The following is a 26,545-nucleotide window of genomic DNA, read 5'->3' on the forward strand; positions in this document are numbered from 1 at the left end:
TGTAAAATTCTTAAAATTTTAAAAACTATGTTTTTTCTCTTGTTACTGTTATTTAAACAACTGACACTTCTACCTATTGGGATTGAATGCAAGCAGAGTGGCTTTTCAGAATCAACATTAAAGCAATTTATTATTAAAGAGCAAACTAAAAGATCCAGCCATGATTATAATAGTCAGGAAAAAATACACATATTAAAAATACACAGAACATACAAAAAGCAAAACAATTTCTTGTCAAACTCAGGATATAGGATTTATTTATTATCTTATTCAAAGGGCATCCAAGATGCTGCCAAATGACAATAGAGACCTTGAAGTCATATTTCTCATAATCAAAACGCTGCAAAAATCCATAGCTTGCTAAATGGTAACAAAAGTATAGTGGCCCTACTATAGTCTAGTCTCCACCCGTTTTAGGGAAAGGTCTCATTCAGGAAAATTGTAAGCCATGCAGAAGAGAAAAAAAACACAGTAGAACCTCTGATCACAACATAATTCATTCTATAACTTTGGTTGCAACCTGATTTGGTCATGGCCCGAATCTAATTTTGGAAATTTGGTGCTTACTAAAAAAATGGCATGGAAGGGGAAATTGGCCGCGGGAAAAATTGTGAATTTTTTGGTCAGAACCTGATTTAGTGATGGTCAGAAGCGTTTGTGACCAGAGGTTCTACTGTACTATGATCAAAAACACCATCTCAATTACTATCCCTGCAAGTTGTTTTAGACCAACGGAAGTTTCTGGACTATTCTGGACTAACCACAATCCAAGATATAAATATGTGCAAATAGAATACATTATTAGAACATGGACAATTGTGGCCAATCCATCTCATTCCAGGTTAGTAATTTATCAGCTGAAAAGGTTGCTGCATAAGGAGTTGCAGAAGACATGAGGATCCTTAGCCAGTTTGAAAGCAGCTTCATGCCTCTATGCTGCAAAGCTGATACAGTGTATTCACAGCTCAAGCTGTGGTGTAGCTGAAACTATTTCAAAGCTGTGGTTCTGTTATCTGCAATCATTCCGCATCACCTTTCCGCCCCAGTCCTGGACTTTTGATTATCTAAGGGCTGATTCTGTAAGCTTGATTCTAACTTTAAAACCTAGATATGAAGTGTCAGGCTGCTTGGTTTTTGTTGCCTTCTATTTTTTTTTTTATAAAAGAGGCACGAGTTGTTGTTGTTTGTTTGTTTTTATGCCTACAAAACCTACAGTTTGGGGTGGGTCTGTAGTTGTCAGCCCTGTGAGGCAGACCAGATCAAGACACTACAGGAAGTAATAATGCTATTTTATTGTTGTAGTAGGATATATTAACAGGGAGAGCCAGTTTGGTGTAGTAGTAATTAAGGTTAAGAAATCAGGAGACCAAGAATTCTAGTCTTGCCAGATGGGTGACCTGGGGTTAGTTACTCTACCTCAGCCCTAAGAAGGAAGCAATGGTAAACCACGTCTGAAAAATCCTGCCAAGAAAACTGCAAGACTTGTCCAGATTAAAACACGACTGAACAGAAGGAAAAAAAAATTAAGATAATTTTAAAAACTTGCCCTTTTTTTAAAAAAAATTATTGGTTTTTAAAACAAACATAAACAAACAAAACATAAACAAACAAAACATAAAAACATCAAGCCATCTTCCATATATATACATACAGTGTGCCAGTTGGTTTACAAATTGTTTTGTGCTTCCATTTCGTAGTCTTACAATAACATTGTATATATTCTCATATTTTCAATCAAGTATTAAATAGGTTAATATCATTATTAATCAATCATTTGACTATATTTTTATCCATTCATGTTTTACGAAATAATCATATTTTACTTAATTTGTTTTATGACAGTTCATATTATCATCTCAAATCTATCCTAGAATCATTTTGTAGATATAATAATAAAAGAATACATCTTTATATATTTATTATTTTCTAAGAATATACATAATTCATTACTATGTTTTATTGTCTAACCATTGATAGAACAGATGCCCTTTTTAAGGACCAGTAGATCAAGGCAGGGCTGTTCTGAATCCCTGTCTCACACCTTCTATTTTCTCAGGGCTAATAACTGTTCCTTCTCTGGAAGCCCTTTCTGAAGAACACAACTAAATTTCCCAAAGGTGATTTTCACTTGTCTCCTCAGCTCAGTTTCACAGGAAGTGAAATTAGTAGTAAATAATCTTTAAATTGCATTTGGGGAGTGAAAATGGAGCCAGGGTAGAAGGTACTTTGATCTAATCAAGACTGGAAATTACCATGATCAACATTACCAGAACTCACAGAAGAGGGATAGTATTAAGGGCACATGAAGATCTGCTCTATACTGCTTTGGTAAGACCACATTTGTAATACTGTGTCCATTTTGGGTATCATGATATAAAAATGGTATGGCAACTCTGGAGAGAGTGCAGAAAAGAGCAACAAAGATGGTTGCTCTAAAACTTCCAATGAATGGTTGCAGGAAGAAGGTATGTCTAGTCTAATGAAGAGAAGGACTGGAGAGACATGGTCGTAGTCTTCCAATATTTGAGAGGTGGTCACAGAGAAGAGGGGGACAATCTACTCTCCAAATCACCTGAGTGCAGGACAGGAAGTTAATGGATGGAAGCTTATCAAAGAGAGATCCAACCTGGAACTAAGGAGAAATTTCTTGACAATAAAAACGATCAGTGCAACAGCTTGCCTCCTTAAGTTATGGGTGCTCGACCACTGGAGATTTTTAAGAACAGATCGGATGGTCATTTGTCTGGAAAAGAATAATTTCTCCTGCTTGAGCAGAAGGTTGAACTAGAACAGGGGTCTCCAACCTTGGCAACTTTAAGTCTTGTGGACTTCAACTCCCAGTCCACAAGTCTTAAAGTTACCAAGGTTGGAGAGCCCTGAACTAGAAGACCTCCAAGGTCCCTTCCAACTCTTGTATTCTGTATTCAGATCTGGAAATTCCTCTTAGACATCTCTTACAGAGGCCAACATAGAATGCAAGCAACATCATTAACGTTTTGCATGTATAATTTTTTTTAATGTTTTTTTACCTGTAGATCACCCAAATCACTTAGATAGTGAGCTGGGCAGTGTTTACATTTGATAAATAAAAATAAATAAAAAATAGTAGGCTACCGTGAAACAAAGGAAAAAGTGTTCTTCCCCTCCATTACTTCCACAGAATTACCTCAGTCATGGATTGGAATTCATGTTTAGTCAGATTCGTGGGTTTTCCTCCACCTGTAATCTATCCACTTTCCAGTTTTCTTCATCTTAGCTCCAACATCAAGGCTGATAATTACAGCTTTTTCGTGATGCATTTTGTATTGATTGATGAACTTTTTACTCTGTTGCCAGCTGCCTTTTCTGTTTTTCTCCCAGCTAGGTGGTACATATCTTTTAAAATATAAAAACATAAATAACTCCTATGTTTGTAATAATCTGTACCAGCTTGGCAAGGTAGGGCATTGGCTGCTGATTTACTTTTCACAAGAGTATGCTAAGTTTCTGTTTGAAGATTTTGCATGATTTTGCATAGTAAAATGGGTTTTATCTTCAAGTAAGGCTAAACTGGTAAACTGCTATTTGGGTGGATTAAATACATATAATTGGATCCTGCTGTATTTTCCTTCCGAAAGAAAGAACAATCTGTCATTTTTCTTATCCTGCTAAGACAAAGCTGTCAGAATTCAGTGTATTAGAGTTACCAAACCCAACTCTACCATTGGATTAGGTCTTGTCACCCATATGTGTTGGCTCAGAAATGCAACATCTCAAACGCATGTGCAACAATGGATCATTTTATTTCCTTTTATACTTACATTGAAGGAGGAAATGGCATTGTTTTATTGATTGATGGTAATCCACCTAGAGCAGGGATGTCAAACTCAAGGCCTGGGGGCTGGATCCAGTCCATGGAGTGCTTAACTCTGGCCCATGGGGTCATCCTGGAAACAGCAATGGACTGGCCCACAGTGCCTCTGCCAGAAAAACGGAGTTCAGGAGGGCCACATGCAGCCCCCCCCAAGCTCCGTTTTCATTAGCAGTGGGTTGCAGGAGGCTATTGCAGATGAAAATGGAGCTTGCAAGGGCTGCAGGCAGCTCTCCCAAGCTCTGTTTTCGCTGGCAGAGGGTTGCAGGAGGCCGTCGCAGCCGAAAACCGAGATCGGGAGCCCGTTTTTGCTGGCAGAGCATTTGCGTCACCACAGGCGCCCCCGATGTGAATGATGTAGAGCTGGCCAAGTCCAACCTGGCCACACTCCCCAGCCCCCCCCCCCCCAAGGTCAAACACGATGTGGCCCTCAAGGAAATCAAGTTTGACACCCCTGGCCTAGAGTTACCTTTCACTAGGTGACTGGCATATAAGTTTAATAAATATATAAAATAACAAGGCAAAGCAAAGGAATGTTAATAACAAGGAAAGGGGGTAGGTACATGGAGATGAAGAAAGCTAAAGGAAACCAGGCAGGTAACAAACATAGATATATCAGACAGAATAACACACAAACTCTGATATTCTTAATATAAACTTTGTGTTTATAATACCACCTTCATTACTCAATACTTAAGACCTTTGATTTGCATAAATCTACAGAAGTTGCTTTCCAACTCTCTAAGGATTGCTGGTGCAGCCTTCAGAATCATAATAAACATGACTTGTATTCTATTCAACTTCTATGAAATGGATGCTTGGCTCTCAATGATTAAACAAGCCCACAAAAAGAAATTTTCTTCTAAAATATATACCGTGATAACAATCTGCAGTACATCATGTCTTACAAGCAAATGCAAAATGGTTTCTTTCTTCTATAGATTTTTGAACTACATTTACAAACAAGTAAATTCTTCTAGAAAAAATGTCTTGAGCACCTATCACACTTGAGCTTTAAAAATCCCAGTGAACACTAGATGGCAGTAAGGAGATACCAAAAATTCTCTTTGCTGCCATCAAATGGTTATGCAGATTTATTACTATAAAAACTATTTGGGCTTCCTGGACTATCTCTGCTAATTTGCCAGTCATTTCACTACACCAATGTTTCCCAACCTTAGCGACTTTAAGATATGTGGACTTTAACTCTCAGAATTCCCCAGCCAGCACGGGAATTCTGGGAGTTTAAGTCCACGTATCTTAATACTACACTGCCGCTTTGGATGTCACCACAGGAAGCTTTTTTTTAAAAAAGAAGTGGTGGCAAAACCAGATTGGCTGACGTGTGGTAAAATTTTATCTTTTAATTCTGGTGACCCAATACTAAAGCTGAGGGAAGAACTTGAATCAGAAAGTTATGCCTATCCTTAGTTTACTTATCAGCAACTGAAAGAAAGGTTCAAATTAGATAAAAAGTGTTATGGATTTGACTTTGTTAAAAATGGATTGGAACTTACATTAAGTAGCAATGATGAACATATTTTTGCTAAGATTTACAAAAAGTTATTGAAATTGAATTTGAAAAATGAACATGTAAAACAGAAAATATATAAAACAGCAAACATGTGGAAAACTCTTAAAAATATCACTGGTTACAGCAAACCTCCTTCCCATGCTGAAGAAAATCAATAACTGGCAGATGACCTGAATGTGTTTTACTGCAGGTTTGAAAGGAAACTACTGCCACCCTTCTCCACAATCCCCATCTCAGACATACCAACAATAGCCAAGTTTCATAGAACTTACCCCATCCCATTGGGCCCACCACCTCTGGTGATTACAGAGAATGAGGTGCAAGGTCTATTTCACAGACAAAAGCCAGGAAAAGCACCAGGCCCAGACAAGATAACTCCTTCTTGCTTAAAAGCTTATGCTGATCAACTGGCCCATATCTTCACCTCCATCTTTAATAAATCACTAGAGATGTGCTATGGTTCTTCTTGCTTCAAATGCTCTACTATCATCCTAGTGCCAAAGAAACCTTCTATCCAAGAACTGAATGATTTCAGACTGGTTGCTCTAACATCTGTAGTTAAGAAGACCTTTGAAAGGCTAGTGTTGACCCACCTGAGAACCATCATGGATCCACTATTAGACTCCTTGCAATTTGCCTACCAAGCAAATAGATCGACAGATGATGCTGTTAATATGACTCTGCACTACATCCTACCACATCTTGAATCTCCAAAGACCTATGCAAGGGTCCTTTTTGTAGTTTTCAGCTCAGCATTCAATACCATCATTCCAGATATTCTTCTAACTAAACTAAATCAGCTAGCTGTACCTGACCACACTTGTAAATGGATCATAAGCTTCCTAACAGACAGGAAGCAGCAGATGAAGCTAGGCAAAACCACATCTGTACAATTAGCATAGGAGCCCCCAGGGCTGTGTGCTTTTTTCCATTTCTCATTTCTCTATATACCAATGACTGCATCTCAAAAGATCCTTCTGTTAAAGTACCGAAGTTTGCAGATGATACCACAGTGATTGGTCTCATTCGAGACAACAATGAATCTGCATACAGATAGGAGGTTGAACAACTAGCCTTGTGGTGCAGCCAGAACAATCTTGAATTAAATACACTCAAATCCATAGAAATGGTGGTGGATTTAGGAGAAACTCTCCTACACAACCACCTCTTACAATACTAGACGACACAGTATCAACAGTAGAGACCTTCAAGTTTCTAGATTCTATCATATCTCAAGACTTAAAATGGACACCTAACATCAAAAACGTCATCAAAAAAGCACAAAAGAGGATGTTCTTTCTGCATCAACTCAGAAAGCTCAAACTGCCCAAAGAGCTGCTGATACAGTTCTACAGAGGAATTATTGAGTCTGTCATCTGTACCTCTATAACTGACTGGTTTGGCTCTGCAACCAAACAAGACAGACACAGACTTCAGCAGATATTTAGAAGTGCAGAAAAAACAATTGCTATCAACCTGCCTTCCATTGAAGACCTGTATACAGGGGTGGGATTCTACCAGTTCGGACTGGTTCTATAGAACCGGTTGTTATGATCCTGCACAGTCTCTTAAGGTATTTCTTTTTAATCCCTCCCGGTGATCAGCTGTCCCCCCCCCCCGTGCTCCATTTTTTTCCTTCTCCAAGAGGCTCCCCTGAGGCCCAGAAGCCCCCAAAACAGAGCACAAGAGAGGGTCTGTGGTTCCCCCCATGCTCCATTTTTTCCTCCTGGGTCCCAGGGAAGCCTTCTGGGAGCAAAACCGCCCCCCAGGAGGCTTCCCTGAGGCCCAGAAGGTCCAAAAAATGGGGGGGTTGCTGCAAAAAAGCCATGCCCACCTAGCCACACCCACCTAGAACCGCCCATAGAACCAGTTGTTACAAAATTTGTATCCCACCCCTGCATTCCCACTGAGGCTAGTAATACTATTACTAAATTTGCAGATGATACAACAGTGGTGAGACTCATCTCCAGAGGGGATTAGTCTGCCTACCAAGATGAGGTGGACCGGTTGCTTTCATGGTGTGGAGCCAATAACTTGGTCCTAATAAGACTAAGGAGCTTATAGTGGACTATAGAAGGAACAGGTCAGACATCCAACCCTTGCTTATCAATGGAGACCAAGTGGACCAAGTGGCCAGTTTTAAGTTCCTGGGTGTTACCATAAAAGAGGACTGGACCTGAGGTGCTCAAATTGCAGCCCTGGTCAAAAGGGCCCAGCAGAGATTATACTGCCTGAGACTTCTCAGAAAACAACAGCTGAATGAAAAACTGCACCATAGAGAGTATCTTAACTTATTGCACCTCTGTATGGTTTGCCAATTGCACAGTGGCAGATAGGAAAGCACTCCAGAGGGTTAACGTCATTGTCCAGAAGATCATTGGATGCCTCTCCCCTCTTTGGAAGAGCTTTATAGCTCCTGCTGTCTTAAGAAATTTCAAAACATTTTCAAAGATCCGTCTCATCTGGGCACCTTTTTTTGAACTATTACTATCTAGCAGATGGTACAGGATAACAAAAACAAGCACAGATAGGCTGAAAAACATCTTCTATCCCAGGGCAGTAGGTCTTTTGAATTCTACTGTATAGTGCAGTGTTGGTGCAGTGTTGGGGGTTTTCAGTTCAAAGTGTGGAGTGTGAAGGATGTGTGTTTGTGTACCTGATGGACCACATCATGGTCATGATGTGCACTGAAGATGGTGTTTGATTTCATTGTACAAGGTGCAATGACAATAAAGTAAAGTACACTAAACTAAAGAGGGCTGTGAAAATATCTACAAACCCTTCACATCCTGGACATAAATTGTTTCAATTGCTACCCTCAAAATGATGCTATAGGGCACTGCATACCAGAACAACTAGACACAAGGACAGTTTTTTCCCAAATGCCAACACTCTGCTAAACAACTAATTCCCACAACACTGTCAAATTATTTACTAAGACTGTATTACTATTATTCTTCTCATCCTTCCTAGTATCTATCTCTTCCCACTTATGGCTATAACCGTGTTGCTTGTATCTTTATAATTTATATTGTTTTATTTGTTTCTTACCATGATTTGATTGCTTATTAGTAACCTATGGCTATCACTAAGTGTTCTATCGTATGATTCTAGATGAATGTATTTTATTTTTTTCTTTATGTACACTGAGAGCATATGCACCAAAGACAAATTCTATTTTAAAACATTGTATGATTCAGTGTGATATAATATTATATAATATTATATATTTATATAATATTATATATTTTATTATATTATATATTATTATATAATATAAGAAAACTAAAACAATTTTGTGCGTCCAATCACACTTGGCCAATAAAAATTCTATTTTAAAACATTGTATGATTCAGTGGCCCCCCCCCCACAAAGGCATAGGAATTTTGGACTAAAATTTTAAAAAAAAAATAAAAAAAAAAAAAAAAAAAAAAAAAAAAAAAAAAAAAAAAAAAAAAAAAACCCAAAAAAAAAAAAAAAAACAAAAAAAAAAAAAAAAAAAAAAAAAAAAAAAAAAAAAAAAAAAAAAAAAAAAAAAAAAAAAAAAAACCCCCACCAAAAAAACAAACAAAAAAACAAAAAACCTAAAAAAACAAAAAATAATGTGATGCTTGAACAATGGGAAAATAGGTGGATGAAGGGTTTAAAATTTACATTAAATTATAATCTAAAAGAGAATTTCTATAAGATGATATATCGTTGATATTTAACACCAGATGTTATCTAAGATGTATAAAGGTATGTCAAATGAATGTTGGAAGTGTAAAAATAAAGAAGAGACTTTTTATCGTTTATGTTGGACATATAATAAAGCAAAAAAACAAATTGGAGTATGACTCATATTTTAATACAGAAAATTCTGAAAACAGAGATAAAAATGAAACCAGAACTTTTCCTTTTGGGTCTAATGGAAAAAGATCTGGAGACAAAAATTGGAACTTTGTTACTATGTATATTGACAGCAGCCAGACAATTGTATGTGCAAAAATGGAAGGACACTTCAATTCCTATCACGGAAGAATGGTTGCAGAAGTTGATGGAGTTGGTGAAATGGCAAAACTGACTACTTGATTAAAGAAAAGAACATATAAAAGCCAGACAGTCACAACAAGAAACATAGCTGAAAACAAAGTTTTTAATAGTTTTAATATTGATGGCTAGTCATTCATGTACTTTTGTTTCCACATGAAAACCACTTCTGAACTTCGTGCTTGATGTGGAAAAGAATTAAACTCTGGGTTTTACAGATTAGATGATAGATCTTTATAGAAATGACTTGTTCATACTATTATGGAAAAGCAAAAAGTTGTGATCTGATGTTGATGCCTTATTTTACTGTAACAGAGAGAGTCAAAAATCAATGCTTCTTTTTCTTCCCTTCCTCCCTATCTTCACTTCACTTTCCCCTTTTCCTTCCCTCCTCGCTGCTCTTCTGTTTACTTCTGTATTTTGTGTTTTATAATACTCTATAACTTAATAAGCAATGTTTTTTAAAGAGAAGAAATACTGAATTACATCAGTAGCTCAATCAATCTATGTGGAGATGCCTGCTGCTTTCAGATGGTATCTATCTTCCCTTCTGTTGCGATATAAAACAGATTGCCTCACCTTACTTCAGGCCCTGTCCAGATGTTTTGCCTTGTGGGGGCAATTCAGGACTTGGAAGCCTGGCAATGTCACACAGCCCCTTTGTGCCAAGTCAGCCTCTGTGCCACAGTTCATGCGACGCACCAAGTTCTTCTCAAAGAGCAATGGATGGTAAGCACCCAGTGTGCAGGCATCATCAGAGAAATCCTGGTAATAGTGGCACTGATGGGACTGCCGTTGAGATGGTAGGAATTCATACACATGGACAAGTTCGCATAAGGACATCATTAGCACTGTTCCTAAAGATTGAGCAGAGAATGAGAGAGACAAGGAAATAAAGTGACTAGCATACAAGGAACTCCAGGAGTGGGGAGTTCATTGCCAAGATAAGATAGAATTCTGTCAGTTATAGAAGCCTCTTCATCTGGATTGAAATATTAATGAGAGATCCCGTGAGCACATGCAGAATGACTCTTTCATTGGCTATAGAGGCATCTGTAAAATCCTTATTAAATAATGATTCATCATTATTAAAATGATGAATGCAAAGTTATACCAAGCAAGCTCCAGTCCTTTTGTGATATGTACACTATCATGACCAATATACGAAAGGGATGGTCTGGGTTGTGGAACCAACATGATGCTGTTTTCACCATTTGAATCCTATCCTGTGCTGATGCCTCTGATTAGTTTGATCCACACAGAGTGCTGGGCTAGATGAAAAGTGGGTTAGATTCAGCTACATGTGGAGTCTAGCAGTAGAGGTGAATTACTATATAAAGTTAATTTGTTTGGATACAATTAAAGCCAACAAATCTTAGCTATTAAAAGTCCTTGCAACCTCTAGATGGCAGCAAAAATAGAAAAGTTGTCTGTTTGTTGCCTGTAATGGTCATCTGGATTTTTGCAATTCAAATCTGGTAATCTTAGACTGGGATGTTATGTAAATATAGCAACTATGTCTTGTTGACCCAAATTTAGAGTGTTATGTAAACTCAGAATAACAGACTTGGTCAACTCCTTGATCAAGCAAGAGATGCTACACCTCCAGTGATGGAGCACCCTACAACTTCTGAAGGCAAGCTGTTCCACTGGTTAATTGTTCTCACTGTTAGGAAATTTCTCCTTAGTTCTAGGTTGCTTTGATTAGTTTTCATCCACTGCTTCTTGTTTTGCCTTCTGGTCCTTTGGAAAATAGGTTGACCCCCTCTTCTTTGTGGAAGCCCCTCAAATATTGGAACATTGCTATCATGTCATCCCTAGTCCTTCCTTCCATTACATTAGACATACCCAATTCAATTACTGTCACTAAATAATTTTAGTTTTACCTTCAACTTCCCCCAAATTGTAATTAGCAGAAAGAGCTTCTTGGGATTAAGGAAGCAATGCCTTCCAGATACTTTTGAACCACACAATCTTACTCTAGGATGTCCACAGGACAAGCCTCTTGGCAGTTACAGAATCTGGTTTTTGGTTCAGTAAGTTTGATCAAAATGAAGCATGGGACAAGGAATGCAAAATAGTAACTTTATGGCCACACATATAGTGATTATTTTGAAACAGGAAGTGTAGACAGCAGTTGCAAGCAAAAACAAGCAATGTAGCAGTTGTGGCTACAGAGAATATGGTAGGTTGAAGAATTTCCTTTCTTACTTACCCAGCAGGCCTGAAGATGGAGGGTTGCGTTGCACTTGCTCATCTGCCCCTTCCTGAACCACTTCCCAGAGCTCCCACTGTAGCCGTGGATGCAACAGATGGAACAGCTGCCAAGGTCTTTTGGCCCGCAAGGTACGGAAGGGTTCAAAGAGGGGATAATCAGGAGACTTGTACCACTGGGAATGAAAAAGACATACCTCTCAGGGTAGAACATCACTGCCTAACCAACCCCACAGACCAAACGCAGTGGTGGGATTAAAAATTTTTTTACTACCAGTTCTGTGGATGTGGCTTGGTGGGCGTGGTGTGGCTTGGTGGGTGTGGCAGGGGAAGGAAACTGCAAAATCCCATTCCCTCCCCACTCTTAGGGGAAGATTACTGCAAAATCCCCATTCCCTCCCCACCCCACTAACCTGCTTTCCAGCTCCGTTCTCCTGTGCAGGGCAACGAAAGAAGAGCCAGCCGATCAGCTGGGACTCAATGGGAGGCAGAGAACAGATGGGGGCAGGGCCAGTCAGAGGTGGTATTTGCTGGTTCTCTGAACTACTCAAAATTTCCGCTACCGGTTCTCCAGAACTGGTCAGAACCTGCTGAATACCACCTCTGGACCAAAGTTATATTTCATCTCCAGGTTTGCCCAAATACAGCAGAGAGGTTTAGCAGCTCATAACAATGTAATGGCTGCAATTGCACCACACTCTTAACCTAGTTGCTGAATTAACTGCATTTCTTGGTGGGTATATGTACAGGTGGTTCTCAACTTATTACCACAGTTGAGCTCAACATTTCCATTGTTAAGCAAGACAATTGTTAAGTGACTTTAGCCCCATTTTATGACCTTTCTTGCTTCAGTTGTTAAGTGAATCACTGCAGTTGTTCAGTTAGTAACACGGCTGTTAAGTGAATCTGGCTTCCCCATTGACTTTGCTTGTCAGAAGGTCACAAAAGGTGAACACATGACCCCGGGGCCCTGCAACCATCATAAATACATGTCAGTTGCCAAGCATCCAAATTTTGATCATGTGACTATGGGGATGCTGCAATGGTCTAAGTTTGAAAAACCCTCAAAAATCTTTTTTTCCAGTGTAAATTCGAACAGTCACTAAATGAATGGTTATAAATCAAGGATTACCTGGGCTGAAATATAGACCAACCAAATGGCCTGAGTTCACAAAACATCATAATTTCCACAAAGCAATCCTCCTACAAAATTTAGCATGTTTTTCAGCAATGAAAGTTTTCTAGTTCTTTCCTGAAAGTGGAGAGAGTGAATTTGCAGAGGGCTTTTGAGGACATCTCAAAAACACAACGGAATGGGAAAGGCTTTCTGTGCAGGAACACCCCTTTTCATTCTGATTGAACCCCATTTGGTTTACTTTTAGAAAGAGTTGGTACACTGATTTAGCTTTTTCGATATCATTTTGATAGTTTCAACTTCAGAGATTTTTGAGATCTTCAGCTGAATTATGGCTGTATGACACACTTAGTTAAAAATAAAAATAAATGACACATGCCACTATTATATTCTCTATCTTGTATGATTCCTCAATCAACCTTTATTGCTCTCTGGGTCACTTGACTCACTTACCGCAATAATTTGAGTTTCCAGAAACTGGGATTTATATTCCAGGTTTGGTAATGGTTATAAATGTGGTCTCCAGAAAATCAAAAAAGGCAGTTTTGATCTGTAGGGGTCAAAAGCCAGTACAAGTGCTCGTTAATGGGCTTTTTTAGTCTATTATGTCATTGAAATACAGTTTTATGTCTCTGAAATAGAAAATTATCATTGGTACATCCTGCAACTATGACTCAGCTGCTCTGGGGGGGAAATTCTAGACTTTAGATATGGTTTATTAAAATGGGTGAATGAGTTTGTGTATGTGTGGAGAGAGAGGGAGGGAGAGAAGGAGGGAGGGAGAGAAGGAGGGAGGGAGAGGAACACTGCAGCTGAATTAGACTATAGTACTTCTAAAAGTTGCCAAGCACATTTATTCGTTAGATTTATATCCCATTATTTAGAATCTCAAGACAGTATTTATAGCATCTTTTCTCCAATCTTTTTCCTGCAGTGACAATCTATAATGTAAAGCTGATTGGGCCATTTATTCCACTCAGACCAAAGTCATCTAGTGAACTTTTATGCCTGAGTGTGGACTGGTATTTGGATGTCCAACTCCAACAAAAAGGATCCATTTATCCATTATGCTTTAATATACATCATCTCTTTTTAATTTGTTCTCATGGTTAGGAAATTTCTCCTTTATTCTAGGTTGCTTGTCTTCTTGATTAATTTCCATCTATTGCTTCTTGTCTTGCCTTCAGGTGCTTCGGAGAATAGCTTGACTCCCTCATCTTTGTGGCAGCCCCTCAAATATTGGAACACTGCTATCCATACACAATTCATGCAACTGTTTTTCATATGTTTTCGTCTCCAGACCTTTAACCATCTTTGTTGCTCTGTCGTTTAGTGCAGAAGGATTGAGACAAAACAGAACACAGAAAGCGCCATTTGCAGCATTTTTGGGATGATTTTTTTTTTTTTTTGCAGAAACATCTGTCAGAGAGCACAAAAGATCCCACAGTTCATCCTTTCTATCAGTCTCAAGAAAATTTTCCAAGTTGGCATCAGTAAGTCAATTTTCTAACTGTGAGTTCACTAATTATGATTTGGGGGGAAAAGAAGCGTTCACATTAATGAAACATATGCACCTGTTAAGTTAGATAAAGCATATGTGAAATTAATATGCTTGAATTAGATCGTATTTATTTTTGTGTTTATTTACTCAATCAATTTCTATATCTGTCCAACTCAACCAAGTGACCTTGGTTTTGTCTTTTTGTGAAACCGGAGCTGAAGGTTGGTTGCTGAATGCTGGATGTAATAAGATATGATGCCTGAGAATAAAACATAATGCTTTGCAAATGTCCAACACTGAGCAGAAAGTACAATAAGAATGTATGTTTCCTTGGTTGTTTAATGTTTTTATGGATTAACATATATAGTACTACCTTGATAATCATCATTAATTGGTTCCATGAGAAATGATGATTATCAAATACATTTTTGAGTACCAAATGATGAGTACCAAATACATTTTTGAGTACCAAATGATGAGTACCAAATACATTTTTGAGTACCAAATGATGAGTACCAAATACATTTTTGAGTACCAAATGATGAGTACCAAATACATTTTTCCCATAAGTGAGTCACAAGGCAGCCAACACCAACACATTCTAGCTTGTGCATTGAGTATCAATCAAACGCTGAGTACCGGGACAAAAATTTTGTGTCAAACTGCGTTGAGTACCACATTTGATGAGTTTCAAAGCAGTAAAAAAAAACTCTGGTCAAGTTGGGTTTCATTCCAATCCAACAGAAAGGTAATAGTACTTATATCTAGGTCCATTTTCAATCATCATGCAGTTCATTCATTTGGTTTATAGGTTGCTTAACTCAGTGGGTAGTTTACAACTGAAAAGTAAAAAGCTGCAAAAGACTGCTTTTAGGTGTGTTTCCCCAAACACAAGACTGGGTCTTACGTTAATTTTTGCTCCAAAAAACACATTAGGGCTTATTTTCTGGTTAGGTCTTATTTTTCATGGAAATAAGGCAGGGGTCCCCAACCACCGGTCTGCGGACCGGTACCGGTCCGTGGAACAAATCCTACCGGGCCGCTGGTTTGCTGGGCGCCGCCATCTTGTTTTGATGAAAAAGTGCTTCCGGTGAGCTTTTCCGGGTAAAAAGCTCACCGGAAGCACTTTTTCATCAAAACAAGATGGCGGCACCCAGCTGATGCCGGTACCGGGCCGCGGCATAAAAAAGGTTGGGGACCACTGAAATAAGGTACTAAATGCATCTGTCTAGCTGACTATCTTAACCGGAGTTTATTTTTTGGGGTAGGGCTTATATTATAAGCACCCTGAATCATCCTTATGCTAGGGCTTATTTTCCAGTTGGGTCTTATTTTTGGGGAAATATGGAATATACCTCTAACGGGGGGAAAATACTTCGAGGATCAAAGAACACCACATTTCATTCATTCTCCTTCTATAAGTTGCTGAATCTCTCTAATCCCCTACAGAAAAGGAACATTTTATAGCACAAAGTTTTGAAATTATTGTTAGACTTTGGGCCTGACTTTTTTCATCCTTGGGTCTATTGTTTTTAGGATAGCAATCTATTTTAAGTATTATGTTTTGGAAAAAAATTCATTGCAGTAGCTGCTGGATATCAGTCTCTCTTGAGTGCTCTGGGAGCTAAACGTATGTGGCTCATGAGCCATATGTTGGTGTTATGTATGTATGTATGTGTACACAGATCCCCTTCTGTCCCAGAGTACAGGTACTAAAAAGACTATGTTCATACAACACAGACAATTGTTGTTGTCAGGATTCTGGCACTTAACCCCATTTAAATCATGAGTCTTGAGCCAAACTTCCAAAACTTCAAAAGGATTTATTGGGAGTTAAAAGGTCCAGCATTGCCTGGGTGTAGCCAACTCTGAGACACATCCTTCATTGTCACTCTTGACCCTGGTTTTCCCCCACCCCCTGGGTGTATCATAATTCATATTCTCCAATGGGACACATCCATAGCCAAGAGTCATCAATCATGCTCTCCAGTTAGAAGTGCCATAGGTTCGCCATCACGGTGCTATGACAACATATGGGAGCCACAGGTTACCTCAGCCCCATTTTAGCCTAGGCTAGCATATAATGTGACCCTAACTAGAGAATCTCACCTCTTCTAGGTCCCCAGGGTAAGGGGCTGGATCCCAGGCGACCAGAGTTCCCTGGGCATAGAGTTGTCCATCTAGAAAATGCTGCTCTGGAGAAGTCATCAGCTGTGAAGAAGAACATAGATGGGAACACTATTTTTAACCACAAATTCAAGCCAACCATGCAGCTGCAAGGGAAACAATCTAGCGGTGTTCCTAGCAAGCCTGGCCAATTCATCAGAATAAGAGTACTTCCCCTTCATTTAGAAAGAACTCAGAAACAATCAGAGGAATATCCTACATTTTACAAGAATTGCCCAGAAGTACCTTATATATTTGCATATGGGGAGAGCCCCAAATGTCAGATTCAACTTGTTTTGTGGTATGCATTTTTTTTCTATCCTTTTATATTTGTGTTGCTCCAGTCTAAGCGATTCTCTCTAATGACTTTGGTTGAGAATGATAAATGCAGACATCTTCAAGCTGCACTTTGCAGATTTGCTGGCAGTGATTTGGTGACAGTGATTTGGCTAGGTCCAAATTACACAGAGTGTCATTCAACTTCTCTGGAACTCCTTAAAGGGAACTTAATAATTAATACATATTCCTGAAGGCTGCTACTCTGATCATTTTCTGGCCTTGATATTTGAGTTTGAACTAAGGGTTGGATTTCAGGCATATTCAGCAAAATGCCAGGCAGGAACAGAGAAGATATCTCAGAACTATCTCCCAACAATCTAGCTTATATTGCAAAACATATTGCAAAACCACTGCTACAATTTCAGAGGAGAGGATTTTTTCTCAGCGTAATAATGATCAAAGATCTTTCTCTGACCTGCAGCTAGTGAAGGATGTCAAAATATGGTACAGGTAGTCAGATAACAGATAATCAGAGTTGGAAGGGACCTTGTAGGTCATCTAGTCCAACCCCCTGCCCAAGCGGGAGACCCTACACCATTTCTGACAAATGGCAGTCCAATCTCTTCTTGAAAGTCTCAAGCGATGGCGCTCCCACAACTTCCGAGGGCAAGCTGTTCCATTGGTTGATTGTTCTCACTGTCAGAAAGTTTCTCCTTATTTCCAGGTTAAATCTCTCCTTGTTCAGTTTCCATCCATTATTCCTTCTCTGGCCTACAGGCACTTTAGAAAATAGCTTGACCCCTTCCTCTCTGTGGCAGTTTTTCAAATATTGGAAAACTGCTATCATGTTTTTTTCATTTTGTTTGTTTGTTTGTTTTTTATTTCTCTTATATGTATCCATGTATTCATAACTATGTTTTTACTTATACCTATTATCTTGTAAGCAATTGACAAACCAAAGAAAATAAAAAATAAAAAAATGTCTCCTCTCGTTCTTCTCTTCACTAGACTAGCCAAGCCCAGTTCCTGCAACCATTCATTGTATGTTTTAGCCTCCAGTCCCCTAATCATCCTGGTTGCTCTTCTCTGTACTTTTTCTAGAGTCTCAACATCTTTTTTATAATGTGGTGAACAAAACCGGATGCAGTACTCTAGGTGTGGTCTTACTAAACCTTTATAGAGTGGTATTAGTACTTCCCTTGACCTTGATTGTATCCCTCTGTTTATACAACTTCGGATTGCATTAGCTTTTTTGGCTGCTGCTGCACACTGCTGGCTCATATTTAGCTGGTTGTCCACTAAGACTCTAACTTACAACCCACAACGGGGTCCACTGTTGTTAAGTGAGACTTTTGTTAAGTGAGTTTTGCCCCATTTTATGACTTTTCTTGCCACAGTTGTTATGTGACTCATTGCAGCTGATAAGTTAGTAACCCAGGTGTTAAAGTGAATCTGGCTTCCCCATTGACTTTGCTTGTCAGAAGGTCATAAAAGGTGAATCACATGATCTTGGGACACAGCAACGGTCATAAATATGAACCAGTTGCCAAGCATCTGAATTTTAATCACATGACCATGTAGCAAAGGTCGTAACTGTGAAAAACGGTCATAAAGTCACTATTTTGAGTGCCGTTGTAACTTTCAACAGTCATTAAATGAACTGTTGTAAGTCGAGGACTACTTGTACTAGCATCAGCAGCAAACATTATCAATAAAATATAAAGTATCTCAATTATGATAGAAGTTAAAGGTATTCATAGGAACCCTGTGCAGTTATCTTTGCCATTAAATTGGAACTAATACTGTAATAAATCAATTAATTGAGGGTGGAGTTGAGTTTCATTTTTTTCAAAAAAAATTGTATTAAGAATTATCAATGGAAAGAATAAAAGTCAATATAAAATACACAAAATAACAAAAAAGTGGAAGACAAAAGAAAAGGACAAGGAAAAGAAAGAAGAAAAAGTAATGTTTTTCCTTCTTCCCAAAAAGTAAAAAACAATTTTAGTAGCTTATCCCCATTTCTAAATACAAAGTGAATGTTGAGTTTCAGAAGTCCACCCTTGATATGTGAGACATAAACATCACCAATGACCGCTCACAAATATATTAAATTATAAGAGGTTTGGGTGCAATGGTGGCAATGGTTCCATGATCAAAGCCCTGAGCCTTTTTAACACATGTATGTGTGTAATGCATGTACAAATGGGCAGGGTTTTGATCATTGCAGTCCCAGCTGCTATCATGACTTTTCTGACTGCATGGATGGATACCTTTGGATATGGAAATTTTAGCCTCTGTTACTTAATTAAAGATTGTGATTATATTGTGATTATATTCTATTTTTCCCCAACAGCCAGATCAAGATTTATGTTAAAAATGCATAAGGGAAAATTAGCAGCGGTGGGTTTGAAGTATCAGTTGATGTAGGTTAACTCCAGGTGATGCAATCTTTACAGTGATGGAGAATCCCTGCCAGGTTTCGGAAGGTTTTATAACCCCACAGTAATCCCAGTAACCTAGCAACCAGATCCCAAACACAAGCCTCGCAGGGCTCTCCTTATATCAGCTAATAAAACAAATGTAGGTAAGAGAATGATACCTTTCAATCCCAAATGTCCTTTTTTCAGGAGGCAACTGGACTTTTTTTGTTTTCTTTTTTAAAGACATTTTGCTTCTCATCTAAAAAGCCTCTTCAGCTGTGACATGATAGGGGAATGGAAGGATTTATATTCCTTGCAGACAGCTGGTAATTTGCATCCTTTTAGGGGGTCATTGAAGCCCTTGGAGGTTTATCTGTGTCCTCAGGGTCACCTGAGTAGTGCTCCTGGTTCATCCAATTTGGGATGAACACCCTTTGAATCAGTGATGGGATTCAATTTTTTTTACTACCGGTTCTGTGGGCGTGGCTTGGTGGCCGTGGCAGGAGAAGGATACTGTAAAATCTCCAGTCAGAGGTGGTATTTGCTGGTTCTTCGAACTACTCAAAATTTCTGCTACTGGTTCTCCAGAACTGGTCAGAACCTGCTGAATACCACCTCTGCTTTGAATGCTGTGGGAGTAGGAATGGATTTCCAGAGGAAAAAGGCTACAGGAACCAGGAGCACTACTCAGGTGATCCTGAGGACACAGATAAACCTCCAAGGGCTTCAATGACCCTCTAAAAGGATGCAAATGGCCAGCTGTCTGCAAGGAATATAAATCCTGCCATTCCCCTCTATCCTGTCAGAGCTGAACAAACTTCTTGGATGAGAAGCGAAACATCTTCAAAAGAAAAAACAAGAAAGTCCAGTTGTCTCCTGAAAAAAAGCACCTTTGGGACAACCATGACCTGAAAATCTCTATAGACCGATAGGTCTCAATGCCAGAAAGAAAAATCCAGCACAGGCAACTGAATCTGGGCTTGTATTAGAGAAAGGCTGGAGAAAGTCCCAAACTTGTCCTTGAAATCATGGCATCTGTTAAATGAGCCATCTCAGCTGGCCTTTGGGTGAAGGGGTTTCTGCTTCAGTAATGATGTCTCACTGAAGGATTTGGATTATGATGGATTGGTACAAGTCATTTATTTTTCCATAACTCTCTGTGAAAGCTTTAGGATAGAAACTTCACTGTGGGAAATCCAAATTCAAGACAAGGAGGAATTTCCTGACCGTGATCACAATAGCCTGCCTCCGAGAGTTGTACATGTACCATCACAGGATATTTTCAACCAAACTTGAATAGATTATTTGTCTGGGATGGTCTAAGTTTTCCTACCCTGGGAGGACGATGGACTAGATAGAACAGTGTAACTCAAACTTGGCATCTTTTAAGAAGCATAGACTTCACATAGACTTCAATTTCCAGAATTTCCACATGCTGAAGTAGGAGACCTCTGAGTCTTCTGGAGTAGAAGACACCTGAGATCTTCTAACCTTATGAGTCTAGGCATCTCACTTTTTCTCTCAGGACAATGCACATTCTATCTTGTATTAAAGATGTACAGTGCAATTTGCCTTCTTCTGTCATAACAGCTGGGTCTGTAATTGTCTATAATAGGACTGTAATTTTCTGAATCTGGTTTTATATTATTCCTATATATTGATATATTTGAAGCCAGCCAAATATATTGAAGTAACAATTTAAGATTGTAAGATATAAAATATGATGCATATAATAATGGATAGAACTTCTATCACATTGGTACTTGACACTATCTTCACTTTTTTGACTACCTAAGGATACCTCTAATCTAACAATGTAAAGAATTGAGATTACTGTCTTTTTCATGGCAAACAAATGAAATTAAACCATTGCATTTTCCGCGACCTTTTCCCTGTTTAGCTTTTAACTACCCTTTCTTTTGTCCACAGCTCAATCTGGCCCTCCAAAGTTTATTACCCACCTGGGAATTCACAAGCCGGAGTGTTGTTTTTCTGCCCACATCATATTCATACCCAGCAGTTGGGGCTCCATTGAAACGAAGGACAGCATTATGGGAATCTGAGAAAATGAGAAAATAACAGTAAGAGAGAGTAAAAGCAGGTAGACTCTGTCCCTAGGCCATCCCTTCCTGACCTGGGTTTATTTTACAATAACATTCCCTTCCTCAGAGCAAGATGGGGTTGAGAAAACAGCCACATAACTGGTCTGGCCTGACTTCTCCTTTATTTAATGTCCCTGCTAACCAGGGCTACATTAAAATCTTGGCAGGTCCTGGGACTTGCCATTTCCTTCTTCCTAGGGCTGGGAGAGAGTACTTGGCCAAGGTCACCCAGATGGTTTTTGCACCAAGGTCAGGATTAGAACCTGGGTTTTCTCAATCTTATTTGATCAAGTTAACCACTAGACTAAATTGGCTCTCCCGTGTGTATGCATTGGTGTTATGCATGTGGGGGTGCATTATAATTATTTTTAATATGCTCTTTGTAAACTCACTGTGCTCATTATTCCATTTATAATTCAGTTTTGGCTAACAAACTGGTTGTTAGTCTATCAAGCCAAGATATAGAGCAAAACAGGGGGTGGGCACAATTGTCACTATGTTGTTACTAGTGCATATATATTCTGATTTATATGGTTAATAAGGCATGAGTACCTCTATGGAAGGTGGAATATCTGAGACTCACTCAAAGCAAGCCACAGGGACAGAATGAATTATCCATTAATAATTTCTTGAGGATGGAATGGAACAAATATTTCCAAGATTTTAATGTTTGTGTCAGGAAAAAAAATAAAAGCATTATTATTTCTATATCTACAAGAGGTGGTTCTTAAACATGAAGTGGTTCCCATAATGAGAGAATTGATATTTTCAAGTGAACTGGGATGAACCAGTGGTACTCAATGGAAATGTAAAAAGAGACATGAGAAAAATGCTACAGTGAGACTGGCCAAGCCTTACTGGAAGTTATACAAGTGGGTGGGAACTGCAATACGTTCAGAACCATCAAATAAGTTGAAATGTTTTGCATGGTGGAACTCAGACCTGGTTTGGCTAGCTAGACATTGCATTGGATAGTTTGCTTAGGGTATCTGTGTGTGAGGCAGTAAAGCTTTTAGAATAGGAAAGGAGCAAGAAAAGTAATAAACCTGCATTTGTGTCTTATGTTGTGAATCTCTGGATAGGTAAAGACAACAATTGGCCCTGTTATACAGACTTTCTCAAAACTGCTAATGTGCCATCTCACCTATAGTTTTTAAGTGTCTCACCAGACTGAATGACTATTTGCTGAAGCTGCTGTCTTCCCTCCTCTGCACACTACAGAATTTGAGACTCTTCCTAATCCATGGGCTGAGTGAGGATGCTTTTAAGATTGTAACTCTCCAAATAAACACACTCCCATCCATCCCTCTCATTTGTTTATTCTGCCCAGAATCGATTATTAATATTCACAACAACTTCAGGAGCTCTACAGTATTGACAATGTGCCAATTTGTATAAACTTGATGTTGTCTGTACATTGAGGATTGTTAATAGAATCTTTTATTTGCTTATATTATTCTGTATCAGGAAAAAAACCTCTTTTCTAAAACTTCCCTCAACATTCTTCTGAGGAAAAATCAGGGACTGCTATCTCTTAACTGGACAGACCTCTTCTAAAGTAACTCTACAACTCTCATGGTATTCACTAGATACTTTTTTTCTTTAAACTTTTTTTCCTGTTTCACTGTTGTTTCTCAGTGGCAGAAAAAACACATTTTTCACTTTATCCCCTTGAAACTAGATGGAGTTTCTTGCAGATTAGCCTGCGGTCGATCTGCAATTAACTAATCTTGCAAATCTTTCACCACCCACAGCCTGTTGGTAGAAAATTGCCAGTGCTGTGAATTCACATCACCCACCCAATGCCCTTGACAGCTTTCAAGCACCTAGAAAGCTCTAATTCTTCCTGATCAGTTTGCAAACATGCTTTTTCCTTCACAGCAAGTTTATACACCCCACAATATAACAGGCAAGAAAATGGTAACACAACACTTGTCCACTTGAATTTGAATCACCAGGACCAGATGGATTACATCACAGAGTTCTGAAAATGCTGGCAAATGTGATCTCGAAGCCATCAAACCATATTTTTCAAAGATCCTGGAGCACCCGGGGAACTACCAGAAGAGAAGACTGGAAAAGAGCTGTGTTGGTTCCCATCTTCAAAAAAAGGGGAAAAATGATTCCAGGAAACTACAAACCAATCAGCCTGACATTTATACTGGGGAAGATCCTGGAAAAGTTAATCAAGCAACAGATCTGCAAAGACCTAGAAGCAAGCAAAGCTATTACAATAAGCCAACATGGGTTTATCAAAAACAGATCATACCAAACAAATCTTATTGCATTTTTTGATACAGTGACTAAATTAGTGGACTAGTGAAATGCTGTCGACATAGTACACATGGACTTCAGTAACACATCTGACAAGGCAGTCCACAACCTACTTATTGGTAAGATAGAAAAATGTGGAATAGACAGCATCACTACTAGGTAGATTCATTACTGGCTGACAAACTGCATTCAATGTGTAGTCCTCAATGGAACTATATCTATATGAAGGAAAGCATGCAGTATCCCAAGGTTTTGTCTTAGGCCCAGTACTCTTCAACATCTTCATAAATGATTTAGATGACAGGATAGAAGGGAATTCATCAAATTTGCAGATAACACCAAGCTAGGAGATAGCCAACACTTTTAAAGATAGGCTCAAGATCCAGAAAGATCTTGACAAACTTGAACACTGGGCCCTATCTAACAAACTCAGTGATGAGAAATGCAAGGTTTTATACGTAGGCAAGAAAAAACATATGCATAGATATAGAATAGGTGGTACCTGGCTCAACAGCAATAATTGTGAGATGGATCTCTTAGTAGACAACCACTTAAGTATGAGCCAACAATGTGCTGCAGCTGCCAAAAAAGCCAATGCAGTCATAGGCTGCATCAACAGAGGAATATCAAAATCACGTGTCTTAGTTTCACTTTAAAATGCCTTGGTAATACCACACTTGGAATATAGTGTCATGTTCTGGTTACCATGATACAAAACGAATGTTGGGACTATAGAAGAATGCAGAGAAGAACAGCAAAGATGATTAAGGGTCTAGAGGCTAAAATAGATGACAAACAGCTGCAGGAACTGGACATGTCTAGTTTAACAAAGAGAAGAAGTAGGGATGACACTATAGCAATCTTCCTATATTTGAGAGGCTATCACAAAGAAAAGGGGGACAACCTATTTTCCAAGTACAGGAAGGCAAGACAAGAAATAACAAATAACAAACTAATCAAAGAGTGATCCAAACTAAAACTTTCAACTCTTATATTCTGTATATTTCTCAAACATTTATTCCACTTCTTTTAGGCTGGCAGTCATATGCTGTTTCTATTTTCCCAGTTGGAGTAGCATGATGTATAGCAACATATCCCCTTCAAAAGGCATTGATCCTGGTTTGGGCACCCTTTGCTAGTTGTGGACCTAGTCATATATTTTGAAATATTTTCTATCTCAGAGTTTTGCTCAGATTCCTACTGATGGTGGTGGCAGTATCATAGTTTGAGCCTGTTCTGTACCTCTGAACCAAAATGGCACACCAGTCACCGAACGCAAAGTTTCAAATACTTTTGTCACATGCAAATATGGAGCTTTGGATGATTTCCCTCAATAAGTATGTGAACAGGAATAATGTTTTTATGCATTTATTTAATTGGGTTCTCTTTATCTAGTAGCTTTAGGACTTGTGTTCATATTTACACAGAAATATATTCACAGCCATTGTTAAGCGCTAGGTTCCCTTAATGAAAGAAAGAAACCAATAATCTTAAGCAAGATTAGCATATTGTGGAAAAGCTACATAAATCTTTACTTTTTCTGCTATAATAGCTCATGGGAAGACAATCACAGATTCACCTTAACCAGCTATGTTAAAAGGTCTCAGTACATTGATGAAGAGTTTTAATTACGATAAACTAGTGCTACATTGAAAAATATATAATAGGTTTGATATTTAATCCCGGGGGAGGGGGGAACCTAACTGGAACTGGGAGCACCCAGATAAGAAAGAATAATTCCAAAGACATATGAGAATGACTTTGATCATCCAAATAGCAATAGAAACCTAGAAAGTTCTCTATTCTATGGATAGAACAAGCTAGGAAGGAAAGGTGGGAGATCTAGTATGTATAATATACAATTGTATTCCATGGCTCTTCCATAAAAAAAAAATAACATTTTAACACAACCATGAATTATAGCATTTGTTTAAGAATAATATATTTATCATCTGTATGGGGAAGCTTAAGTAGACACCCATCCCATGGGAATATCTGATTTTTCCTTTAACACTCACCAATCTCATTGCCCAATCCTGACCCCAACATGGAGCCAGCTGAGCTCACAACTGCACATGTCTTCAGGTGACCAAGTTCTTCTGCCAAACTCCTCTGAGGCAGCATACCCCTCCATACTGGTTCTGCAAAGGGTCCTTCATCACCTAACACAGTAGACACATTCACACGGCTTTTGAGCTGGCACAAGAGGTCCATCCCAGTTAGGTGCAGGTTGCCTAGGTGCTGCCCAACACCTGAGGGCACCTGAAACTTGTTCATTGATTGATAGGTCTGGAAGACTTGTCGAAGACGAGGGCTCAGTACTTGGGATGAAAGCTTTTTCTGCCATACAGGCCATGGTAAGGGCTGTGCTGGGAGGATGGAATGAGAAACCTTCCTGAGTTGCTGAAATCCAGCAAGTACTTTCTCAAGCTGTTGCCAGAACTTCTTGATTCTGGAGAAGAAGGAATCTTCTGTCAGAGTCTGTGTTGTAATTTCTAAGTTCCGGTTGGCAGATCTAGCAGCTAAGGGAAGCTTCAGAGTGCTGTTTCTTTCTGAGGAATTATGGATTGTTCTTATAAAGTTGGAGGGCACTCCTGAGTCACGGGAGCCCAAATGCAGCATTATCCCTGTCTGTAGACAAACTAAGCTTAGCATAGTCAAACATAGCACAGCAAAACTCATCCAAACACAGTTTGTCCCCCACTTCCAAGGTGGTCGTACACACCATAAGGTATTCCCATACCTGTGGAGAGACAGGCAACACAAGATCAGCCAATTTTGATTAGCATCTGGTTGGTTCTACTACCGCAATATGTAGCACTGGCCGTTTCTATAATGTGGTTTCAATTACAAAATAGATTATGATTAAAAATGACCTGCTAAAGCAGATCAAAAAAAGTTCATCTTATCTGACATTTAATATTCCAATGGCCAATCAGATGGTTCCAGCAAGCTAAGAGTGGAAGAGAAAGTGAAAGTGCCAAAAAATTTAGTGCAGGAACTGTATGTGACACGGCATCATCAATCTAGATTGGATG

At 38.9% G+C, this 26,545-nt stretch overlaps 1 protein-coding gene across 1 annotated transcript; it reads right to left on the reverse strand.

The window, feature by feature from the left end:
* Positions 1–1,843: 1,843 nt before the first annotated feature.
* LOC113414526 (beta-galactoside alpha-2,6-sialyltransferase 1-like) lies at positions 1,844–26,242 on the reverse strand. Its single transcript, XM_087959132.1, has 6 exons — positions 25,526–26,242; positions 21,093–21,190; positions 16,373–16,474; positions 11,629–11,803; positions 9,993–10,270; positions 1,844–3,375 (listed from the first exon to the last, which is right to left on the reverse strand). The coding sequence occupies exons 1-5, from the start codon at positions 26,187–26,189 to the stop codon at positions 9,999–10,001; spliced, it is 1,311 nt and encodes a 436-aa protein (XP_087815258.1). The 5' UTR covers positions 26,190–26,242; the 3' UTR covers positions 1,844–3,375; positions 9,993–9,998.
* Between the last annotated feature and the right edge of the window lie 303 nt (positions 26,243–26,545).

Source organism: Notechis scutatus, chromosome 1, assembly GCF_049901735.1.
Source record: "Notechis scutatus isolate UNSWTSFEM ecotype Mainland chromosome 1, rNotScu1.2, whole genome shotgun sequence".
In the NCBI taxonomy this organism is placed as follows: Eukaryota; Metazoa; Chordata; class Lepidosauria; order Squamata; family Elapidae; genus Notechis; species Notechis scutatus.

Excerpts from the sequence above, each read along its gene's own strand:
- LOC113414526 (XM_087959132.1), bottom strand. The coding sequence starts at position 26,189 with ATGAGTTTTGCTGTGCTATGTTTGACTATGCTAAGCTTAGTTTGTCTA. Across the intron at positions 21,191-25,525 it reads AGGATTGGGCAATGAGATTG|ATTCCCATAATGCTGTCCTT; the intron begins GTGAGTGTTAAA and ends TCATTTTCTCAG. Across the intron at positions 10,271-11,628 it reads TCCATCTTCAGGCCTGCTGG|GAACAGTGCTAATGATGTCC; the intron begins GTAAGTAAGAAA and ends CTCAATCTTTAG.